Source organism: Lampris incognitus, chromosome 2, assembly GCF_029633865.1.
Source record: "Lampris incognitus isolate fLamInc1 chromosome 2, fLamInc1.hap2, whole genome shotgun sequence".
NCBI classification, from domain to species: Eukaryota; Metazoa; Chordata; class Actinopteri; order Lampriformes; family Lampridae; genus Lampris; species Lampris incognitus.
Window position 1 is genome coordinate 148,107,041 of NC_079212.1, and position 11,604 is coordinate 148,118,644.

The following is an 11,604-nucleotide window of genomic DNA, read 5'->3' on the forward strand; positions in this document are numbered from 1 at the left end:
TGACTCCCTGCTCCCCTGACTCCTGGCTCCCCTGACTCCCTGCTCCCCTGACTCCCTGCTCCCTGACTCCCGGCTCCCCTGACTCCCCTGACTCCCGGCTCCCCTGACTACTGTACTGAGTAACTATATTCATTCAGATGCATGACTACTGTACTGAGTAACTATATTCATTCAGATGCATGACTACTGTACTGAGTAACTATATTCATTCAGATGGATGACTACTGTACTGAGTAACTATATTCATTCAGATGGATGACTACTGTACTGAGTAACTATATTCATTCAGATGGATGACTACTGTACTGAGTAACTATATTCATTCAGATGGATGTCTACTGTACTGAGTAACTATATTCATTCAGATGGATGACTACTGTATTGAGTAACTATATTCATTCAGATGCATGACTACTGTACTGAGTAACTATATTCATTCAGATGGATGACTACTGTACTGAGTAACTATATTCATTCAGAGGGATGACTACTGTACTGAGTAACTATATTCATTCAGATGGATGACTACTGTACTGAGTAACTATATTCATTCAGATGGATGACTACTGTACTGAGTAACTATATTCATTCAGATGGGTGACTACTGTACTGAGTAACTACATTGATTCAGATGGATGACTACTGTACTGAGTAACTATATTAATTCAGATGGATGACTACTGTACTGAGTAACTATATTCATTCAGATGGATGACTACTGTACTGAGTAACTATATTCATTCAGATGGATGACTACTGTACTGAGTAACTATATTCATTCAGATGGATGACTACTGTACTGAGTAACTATATTCATTCAGATGCATGACTACTGTACTGAGTAACTATATTCATTCAGATGGATGACTACTGTACTGAGTAACTATATTCATTCAGATGGATGACTACTGTACTGAGTAACTCTATTCATTCAGATGGATGACTACTGTACTGATCTCAGATTGGATTTTACTCAGAGTCCATGTGAGCAGAGGAGCGGAGATAGCTAGCACCTTTCTGGTGCTAAAGAAAGAGCAAGTTGACATTTGTACGGATTAGGATTTAGAGATAATAAAGCAACCTGCATTTTCTGTGGTTGTCGTGCAGGTTTGATGTTGTAGTGAATTCGGGGGGTAGCCCGGGTGCTGCCAAAGCCGGGACGCGAACCCGTGTTTTCCGTACCACGGGCGACTACGTTAACCAGTCGACTAAAGGGTCCGACCCATTAGCCAAAGGCTAGCGAGTCTCGTTATCCGTGCACGTTACACTACGCCCCCACCTTCGAGAAGCGCGTCCCCGCCCTTCAGCATGCCAGCTCCGTCACGCCCCTGGGCACACGCACTTCCCACGGCCTCATGGTCTCATCACCCCAATTCTGACACCAATGTAGTGAATTCAGGGGACGGCCCGGGAACCGCCGCAGGCGGGACGCAAACCCAGGTCGGACCCTTTAGTTGACTGGTTAGCACAGTGGCCCGTGGTGTGGGCGACCCGGCTTCGCATCCCGCCTGCGGCGGTTCTCGGGCCGCCCCCCGAATTCACTACAATACTGAGCAGGATAGCATGGGTGATGGTGAGTTTCACATTTATTTGCTGTTGTATTATGGAAGCAGAGGGAGGTCAGAATGACAGTGAGCAGGCAGGAGGAGGTCGGGAGGACAGTGAGCAGTCAGGAGGAGGTCAGCAGGACAGTGAGCAGGCAGGAGGCTGCCAGGAGGACAGTGAGCAGTCAGGAGGAGGTCAGCAGGACAGTGAGCAGGCAGGAGGAGGTCAGCAGGACAGTGAGCAGGCAGGAGGCGGCCAGGAGGACAGTGAGCAGGCAGGAGGAGGTCAGCAGGACAGTGAGCATGCAGGAGGAGGTCAGGAGGACAGTGAGCAGGCAGGAGGAGGTCAGCAGGACAGTGAGCAGGCAGGAGGCGGCCAGGAGGACAGTGAGCAGGCAGGAGGAGGTCAGCAGGACAGTGAGCAGGCAGGAGGAGGTCAGCAGGACAGTGAGCAGGCAGGAGGAGGTCAGGAGGACAGTGAGCAGGCAGGAGGAGGTCAGCAGGACAGTGAGCAGGCAGGAGGAAGTCAGGAGGACAGTGAGCAGGCAGGAGGAGGTCAGCAGGACAGTGAGCAGGCAGGAGGAGGTCAGCAGGACAGTGAGCAGGCAGGAGGAAGTCAGGAGGACAGTGAGCAGGCAGGAGGAAGTCAGGAGGACAGTGAGCAGGCAGGAGGAGGTCAGCAGGACAGTGAGCAGGCAGGAGGAGGTCAGCAGGACAGTGAGCAGGCAGGAGGAAGTCAGGAGGACAGTGAGCAGGCAGGAGGAGGTCAGCAGGACAGTGAGCAGGCAGGAGGAGGTCAGCAGGACAGTGAGCAGGCAGGAGGCGGCCAGGAGGACAGTGAGCAGGCAGGAGGAGGTCAGCAGGACAGTGAGCAGGCAGGAGGAGGTCAGCAGGACAGTGAGCAGGCAGGAGGAAGTCAGGAGGACAGTGAGCAGGCAGGAGGAGGTCAGCAGGACAGTGAGCAGGCAGGAGGAGGTCAGCAGGACAGTGAGCAGGCAGGAGGCGGCCAGGAGGACAGTGAGCAGGCAGGAGGAGGTCAGCAGGACAGTGAGCAGGCAGGAGGCGGCCAGGAGGACAGTGAGCAGGCAGGAGGAGGTCAGCAGGACAGTGAGCAGGCAGGAGGCGGCCAGGAGGACAGATAGCAGGCAGGAGGCGGCCAGGAGGACAGTGAGCATGCAGGACCTAGTAGCAAAGAGGTGAGTTATAAAGGACGCTGCACTTAAAGATGTAGTATGACGTCATACCAGATATTTAGGCAAATGGTACTTTCAGAAACTGATGGGATGCACAACAAGCATACCCTACTGTTCTCAACTAATAAATGATGAATAGGACACTTAGTTCTTCTGCTCCAGCTGTTTCCAGCGTCCGCCTTCTCAAGATTCAGCTTCACGAGGTCGATAACTGCTGTGTCTTCTCTTACCAATTCCTCTCTGTATTCTGCCCCGACCTCTTCATTTGTTCTGGTTTAGCTATTTCCTGTGCTTAGTTCACTTACTGCCAGATGCTCTAGTTTGCTTTTTCAAACGGTTCTTGTGTTTAGTAGGCAGCCTCTTGTTCCTAGTTTGTTACTAGCTTCGAGCTTAGCCTAGCTTAGCAGTTAGCTCTGTTGGGTTTCCAGTCAAAGCAGCCTCGTTAAAACGATGGTGTGTGGTGACTGCTCCGTAGTTACAGACAGGTTGTCTCTACTAGAGACACGTGTCTGTGAGTTAGAGCAGCTGCTTTCAGCTAGGATTACGTTAGACATGACGGGCACTCCAGATAGCCTTAGCCCCGGGCCTGCCAGCAGGCCTGCTAATGTTAGCACTAGCTCAGTAGCCCCGGGCCTGCCAGCAGGCCTGCTAATGTTAGCACTAGCTCAGTAGCCCCGGGCCTGCCAGCAGGCCTGCTAATGTTAGCACTAGCTCAGTAGCCCCGGGCCTGCCAGCAGGCCTGCTAATGTTAGCACTAGCTTAGCCTCTCCGGCAGATGTGATGGAGTTTGTGTCTGTTTGCCGGCGTGGGAAGACTCGCAAGAGCAAGCCACCGGTCGTGTGGCCTGGTCTGCAGTCACCTGAGCAGCACAGTGGGTGGCGTTGTCACCTCACAGCAAGAAGGTCCTGGGTTCGAACCCCAGTGTTGTCCAACCTTGAGGGGGGTGGGGGTCGTCCTCTGTGTGTGTGTGTGTGTGTGTGTGTGTACCTGTGCTGTGAGGGAACCCCGGGATGTCAGAGTAGGAGAAAGTCTGCTGGCATTTCAGGGTGTCAGCGAGCATGCCCAGTCCAGAGCCGCAGATGATGGCCACCTTGGGGCGGTGCTTCGTCTGGGACAGTAACCAGTCTGCTGTCTTCTGGTAGTCGTCGTGACTAAAAATCAGCAGATGTGAGCACAGCAGAGCAGAGGATTCAATCCATAAATCCACAACGATGGAGTCATTTTTTAATCCAAATTAAATAAATGAATTACTTTATAAAGTAAATTCTGATTAAAATCTGTCAGTATTTTTGAGTCTATAAATTATGATCATATCTCATACACTGGTTTTCATAACTGTTAGCCTGTATTTATTTTCATTTCACTTCATAAGAACAGGTTTTAAATATCGGCCTTTTGTTTCAAAACACGTATTTTATAATGATTATTTTTCTAATAGCACATTTACCAGTAGTCCACCTGATTTTATGTTTTCCCATCTCATGATTAACTTTTATTGGTTATTCATCTTCTTTTTTTAATTACTTTACCTTTGACTAAGATCTGGAACAGGATCTGAATCTGTTCTCTGTTCAGTTACATACAGCAGCACATAAAGACAAACACAGCAGTCTGTCTACCTGTCTATCTCGCTTTCTGTCTAGCCGTCTCTCTCTCTTTACATCAGGCTCATTAAAAGAATAAGTATTTTTTTAATTTGCGTATAAAGATGTCCCCAGTTGGTCTCACACGTTTTCAAATTATTTAATTCAATTTTAGTTCAGCTGATAAGTCACATATAAACTCAATGTGTTTATTTTGATTTAACAAGCTCCAGCTGACAGAGAGAGAAAATATATTTAGACATCCAGGAATTAATATTAAAACTCAGAAAAGTCCCCCAGACACCGACCTGTTCAGTCTGCTCATCTTTACGGCCCCACTTACTTGTGGGGTCCCTCAAGGTTCCATTTTGTGCCCCATCCTCTTTTCACCGCATGTGCTGCCCTTAGGGTCCATTTTTAAGAAGCATATTATTCCTTTCATTGTTTGCTGATGATATACAAATTTATCTTCCCATAAAAACAAAAAGCACAGATTCCATGCAGCCTTTCTTGGACTGTTTAAAAGATGTCAGACCCGGATGGGTTTAAACTCGCTCAGTCTAATGGAAGTAAGACTGAGATCGTTGCGTTTGGATGACCTGATCTGTTGGACGACTCTGGTGGTACTCTTGACCCTTTAGCTTCTGGCAACCGATCTTTTGTTAAGAATCTTGCTGTGATTTTTGACAGCTCCTTCAAATTTGATGAACAGATGAGTTCACTTGTTGAAACTAGCTTTTTTCCGTTAGGACTTTTAAGCAGGCTAAGCTGACCTCTCTCCCAGCAGGACAAGCGGTTTGGCTAACGGATGGATGGATGTTCATGTTTGTAATTCTATGTATGTGGGTCCAGAACACTTGTTTCTTTGTCGTCTGCAGTTAGTAGGAAATGCAGCCGCTCGTCTTCTAACTGGAAAGAAAGTGTGATCACATGTAGCACCAGCCCTGGCCTCCCTCCGCTGGCCTCCTGCCTGTTTCAGGATTGATTTAAAGATTGACTGCTTGTTTTTAGGGTTTTAAATGGGCTGGCGCCACACCCTGAGGCGGAAGTCCTGCACCATCATACTCCAGCCAGAGCACCGAGGTCGACCAGCCGGATGCTCTTGGATGTTCTGAGATCCGGGCACAACAGCGGAGGTGACGGAGCCTTTGCGGTGGCTGCCCCCTAAACTCCGGATCAGCTTACCTATTCACATGAGAACTGCTCCAGACCCTCCAAACTTTCAAGTCGCTGCTCAAAACCTGTTTCTTCTCATTGGCTTGCAGCTCAAGCTGAGCTCGACACCTTGACTTCACCTTCTATTGTGCCACACAGCCGTTTATTATGAAGATGATGATGATGATGATGATGATGATGATGATTATTATGATGATGATGATGATTATTATTATTATGATTATGGTTATTATTATGATGATTATGGTTATTATTTCCTTTATTGTTATTTGTCATTTACGTTTGCTTTCTATTATTTGGTATTTTGGGTCTGCTCAGCACTTTGGAGCCAGTGGTGGGTTTAAATGTGCCATACAAATGAGTTCTGACTCGACTTGACCCGTCTCGCCTCCTGCTGACACTGTCTGCCTGACATCGTCACCCAATGTGAGACAGATCTGGAGACAGGTCACTCTCACGCCCAATACGCTGGGTTTATACACAGCCTGCTTCATTAAACTCACTTCAACCCCTCTCTCACACGTCTTTACACACACACACACACACACACACACACACACACACACACACACACACACACACACACACAAACTGACACACATGCAGCCAGACAGACAGAATAAAAAGTAGAAGTGAGCGTTTCTTACCAGATCTGCTCCTTGCTGTGCATGCTGGCTGAGTGATGATGATGATGATGATGCTGGTGGTGCTGGTGGTGCTGGTGGTGCTGGTGATGCTGGTGGTGATGGTGGTGCCGGTGGTGCTGGTGGGATGAACTCGGGTCTTTGAATCCAGAGGCGTGATGGTGATGTGTACGTCTCCACAGTGTTGTTCAGCCGGGAGCAGTGTGATGATGACAACGTTTGTGTTCTTATGAAGGCTGTGTGTGTGTGTGTGTCTCTGTGTGTGAGTGTGTGTATATGTGCAGTATGTGTGTGTGTGTGTGTGTGTGTGTGTGTGATTCCCTGAGGCTGTTTAATTTTGTGTTGCAGAGCGAGAGCGGGAGGGAGGGAGGGAGAGAGAGGGAGGCAGGCCGGATGAGGGTGAGCTACATATCCTCCAGTCACATGCTGCTGATTAGCCTCCGGCCGTCTCAGTTGTATTTTCCACCAATGGGCAGCAGCGTTGCAGAGGCATGGCTGGCCCCTCAGCCAATCACAGACAATTATCCAACCACACGCATCACGTTCTGTCACTAAAACAATTTCTGACTGAGTCTTTTACTGTTCAATTAAACACACACACACACACACACACACTCTCTCTCTCTCTCACACACACACACACACACACTCTCTCTCTCACACACACACACACACACACACTCTCTCTCTCTCTCACACACACACACACACACACACGTCAGTAGGATTGTGTGTTGTGTTGTGTGTTGATCGTGCTGTGTGTTGATTGTGTTGTGTGTTGTGCTTTGTGTTGATTATGTTGTGTGTTGATTGTGCTGTGTGCTGATAGTACCGTGTGTTGTTGGTGCTGTGTGTTGATGGTGCTGTGTGTTGATCGTGTTGTGTGTTGATCGTGTTGTGTGTTGTGTTGTGTGCTTTGTTGTGTTGTGTTTACTGTGCTGTGTGTTGATGGTGCTGTGTGTTGACTGTGCTGTGTGTTGATGGTGCTGTGTGTTGATCGTGTTCTGTGTTGTGTTGATGGTGCTGTGTGTTGATCGTGTTGCATGTTGTGTTGTGTGTTGATGGTGCTGTGTGTTTGTCGTGCTGCGTGCTGGTTGTGTTGTGCATTGTGTTGTGTGTTGATTGGGCTGTGTGTTGACTGTTTGGTGCGTTGGTCGTGCTATGTGTTGATTGTGTTGTGTGTGGGTGGTGTTGTGTGTTGGCTGTGTTGTGTATCGATGGTGCTGTGTGTTGGTTGTGTTGTGTTGTGTTATGTGCTGGTGGTGCTGTGTGTGGGTCGTGTTGTTGTGTTGTGTGCTGGTGGTGCTGTGTGTGGGTCGTGTTGTGTTGTGTTGTGTGCTGGTGGTGCTGTGTGTGGGTCGTGTTGTTGTGTTGTGTTGTGTGCTGGTGGTGCTGTGTGTGGGTGGTGTTGTGTTGTGTTGTGTGCTGGTGGTGCTGTGTGTGGGTTGTGTTGAGGTGAGAGCGGGGCACGTGTGTTGTGTTATCGTGCTGCATGTGGCTGCATGCGGCTGCAGCAGCTTCCTGCGGGGCCATGTGAGGTGTGTTAGCAGTCATGCGACACAGCGTGGCCTCCCCATTAAACCCGCCGCTCCAAGCCTGACGTCACGCTTCACTCACCCAACGCTGAACTGTACAGCCACGCTAGCCTCTCATTACCGCCTCTCGTTACCGCCTCTCATGACCGCCTCTCATTACCGCCTCTCATTACCGCCTCTCGTTACCGCCTCTCATTACCGCCTCTCGTTACCGCCTCTCATGACCGCCTCTCGTTACCGCCTCTCATTACCGCCTCTCGTTACCGCCTCTCATTACCGCCTCTCGTTACCGCCTCTCATTACCGCCTCTCGTTACCGCCTCTCATTACCGCCTCTCATTACCGCCTCTCATGACCGCCTCTCATGACCGCCTTAATACCGCCTCTCATTACCGCCTCTCATTACCGCCTCTCGTTACCGCCTCTCATGACCGCCTCTCATTACCGCCTCTCGTTACCGCCTCTCATTACCGCCTCTCGTTACCGCCTCTCATGACCGCCTCTCATTACCGCCTCTCGTTACCGCCTCTCATTACCGCCTCTCGTTACCGCCTCTCATGACCGCCTCTCATTACCGCCTCTCATGACCGCCTCTCATGACCGCCTCTCATTACCGCCTCTCGTTACCGCCTCTCATTACCGCCTCTCATTACCGCCTCTCGTTACCGCCTCTCATTACCGCCTCTCATTACCGCCTCTCGTTACCGCCTCTCATTACCGCCTCTCATGACCGCCTCTCATGACCGCCTCTCATTACCGCCTCTCGTTACCGCCTCTCATTACCGCCTCTCATTACCGCCTCTCATTACCGCCTCTCATGACCGCCTCTCATGACCGCCTTAATACCGCCTCTCATTACCGCCTCTCATTACCGCCTCTCGTTACCGCCTCTCATGACCGCCTCTCATTACCGCCTCTCATGACCGCCTCTCATTACCGCCTCTCATGACCGCCTCTCATTACCGCCTCTCATGACCGCCTCTCATTACCGCCTCTCATGACCGCCTCTCATTACCGCCTCTCATTACCGCCTCTCATTACCGTCTCTCGTTACCGCCTCTCATGACCGCCTCTCATTACCGCCTCTCATTACCGCCTCTCATGACCGCCTCTCATGACCGCCTCTCATTACCGCCTCTCGTTACCGCCTCTCGTTACCGCCTCTCATGACCGCCTCTCATGACCGCCTCTCATTACCGCCTCTCGTTACCGCCTCTCATGACCGCCTCTCATTACCGCCTCTCATGACCGCCTCTCATTACCACCTTAATACCGCCTCTCATTACCGCCTCTCGTTACCGCCTCTCATGACCGCCTCTCATGACCGCCTCTCATTACCGCCTCTCGTTACCGCCTCTCATGACCGCCTCTCGTTACCGCCTCTCATGACCGCCTCTCATGACCGCCTCTCATTACCGCCTCTCGTTACCGCCTCTCATTACCGCCTCTCGTTACCGCCTCTCATGACCGCCTCTCATTACCGCCTCTCATGACCGCCTCTCATTACCGCCTCTCATTACCGCCTCTCATTACCGCCTCTCGTTACCGCCTCTCATGACCGCCTCTCATGACCGCCTCTCATGACCGCCTCTCATGACCGCCTCTCATGACCGCCTCTCATTACCGCCTCTCGTTACCGCCTCTCATGACCGCCTCTCATTACCGCCTCTCATTACCGCCTCTCATTACCGCCTCTCATTACCGCCCCTCGTTACCGCCTCTCATGACCGCCTCTCATTACCGCCTCTCATGACCGCCTCTCATGACCGCCTCTCATTACCGCCTCTCATTACCGCCTCTCGTTACCGCCTCTCGTTACCGCCTCTCATTACCGCCTCTCATTACCGCCTCTCATTACCGCCTCTCATGACCGCCTCTCATTACCGCCTCTCATGACCGCCTCTCATTACCGCCTCTCATGACCGCCTCTCATGACCGCCTCTCATTACCGCCTCTCATTACCGCCTCTCATTACCGTCTCTCATTACCGCCTCTCATGACCGCCTCTCATTACCGCCTCTCATTACCGCCTCTCATTACCGTCTCTCGTTACCGCCTCTCATGACCGCCTCTCATTACCGCCTCTCGTTACCGCCTCTCATTACCGCCTCTCATGACCGCCTCTCATGACCGCCTCTCATTACCGCCTCTCGTTACCGCCTCTCGTTACCGCCTCTCATGACCGCCTCTCATGACCGCCTCTCATTACCGCCTCTCGTTACCGCCTCTCATGACCGCCTCTCATTACCGCCTCTCATGACCGCCTCTCATTACCACCTTAATACCGCCTCTCATTACCGCCTCTCGTTACCGCCTCTCATGACCGCCTCTCATGACCGCCTCTCATTACTGCCTCTCGTTACCGCCTCTCATGACCGCCTCTCGTTACCGCCTCTCATGACCGCCTCTCATGACCGCCTCTCATTACCGCCTCTCGTTACCGCCTCTCATTACCGCCTCTCGTTACCGCCTCTCATGACCGCCTCTCATTACCGCCTCTCATGACCGCCTCTCATTACCGCCTCTCATTACCGCCTCTCATTACCGCCTCTCGTTACCGCCTCTCATGACCGCCTCTCATGACCGCCTCTCATGACCGCCTCTCATGACCGCCTCTCATTACCGCCTCTCGTTACCGCCTCTCATGACCGCCTCTCATTACCGCCTCTCATTACCGCCTCTCATTACCGCCTCTCATTACCGCCCCTCGTTACCGCCTCTCATGACCGCCTCTCATTACCGCCTCTCATGACCGCCTCTCATGACCGCCTCTCATTACCGCCTCTCATTACCGCCTCTCATTACCGCCTCTCATTACCGCCTCTCGTTACCGCCTCTCATTACCGCCTCTCATTACCGCCTCTCATTACCGCCTCTCATGACCGCCTCTCATTATCGCCTCTCATTACCGCCTCTCGTTACCGCCTCTCATTACCGCCTCTCGTTACCGCCTTGATACCGCCTTAATTACCGCCTTAATACGACCTTTATACCGCCTTCATTACCGCCTCTCATTACCGTCTTGATACCGCCTTAATACCGCCTTAATTACCGCCTTAATACGGCCTTAATACCGCCTCTCATTACCGCCTCTCATTACCGCCTTGATACCGCCTTAATACCGCCTTTATACCGCCTTAATTACCTCTTCAATTACCTTTTTGATTACATGTTTATCTGTTTGTTTACCTGTTTATCTGTTTGTTAACCTGTTTGTTTACTTGTTTATCTGTTTGTTTACCTGTTTGTTTACCTGTTTATCTGTTTGTTTACCTGTTTGGTTACCTGTTTATCTGTTTGTTTACCTGTTTATCTGTTTGTTAACCTGTTTATGTTTGTTTACCTGTTTATCTGTTTGTTTACCTGTTTGTTTACTTGTTTATCTGTGTGTTTACCTGTTTGTTTACCTGTTTATCTGTTTGTTTACCTGTTTGGTTACCGGTTTATCTGTTTGTTTACCTGTTTATGTTTGTTTACCTGTTTATCTGTTTGTTTACCTGTTTATCTGTTTGTTAACCTGTTTATGTTTGTTTACCTGTTTATCTGTTTGTTTACCTGTTTATCTGTTTGTTAACCTGTTTGTTTACCTGTTTATCTGTTTGTTAACCTGTTTATCTGTTTGTTTACCTGTTTGTTTACCTGTTTATCTGTTTGTTTACCTGTTTATGTTTGTTTACCTGTTTATCTGTTTGGTTACCGGTTTATCTGTTTGTTAACCTGTTTATGTTTGTTTACCTGTTTATCTGTTTGTTTACCTGTTTATCTGTTTGTTTACCTGTTTATGTTTGTTTACCTGTTTATCTGTTTGTTTACCTGTTTGTTTACTTGTTTGTCTGTTTGTTTACCTGTTTATCTGTTTGTTAACCTGTTTATGTTTGTTTACCTGTTTATCTGTTTGTTTACCTGTTTATCTGTTTATCTGTTTGTTTA

General features: G+C 49.7%; 1 protein-coding gene across 1 annotated transcript in view; it reads right to left on the bottom strand.

Moving 5' to 3' along the window:
• pnp4a (purine nucleoside phosphorylase 4a) overlaps positions 1-6,166 on the bottom strand; it is a 21,455-nt gene extending 15,289 nt beyond the window's left edge. The window contains exons 1-2 of the mRNA XM_056301917.1: positions 6,144-6,166; positions 3,725-3,888 (exon numbers count right to left, since the gene is read on the bottom strand). Coding sequence (XP_056157892.1) covers positions 3,725-3,888; positions 6,144-6,166 — 187 coding nt within the window. The remainder of the gene's footprint in view (positions 1-3,724; positions 3,889-6,143) is intronic.
• Positions 6,167-11,604: the final 5,438 nt, after the last annotated feature.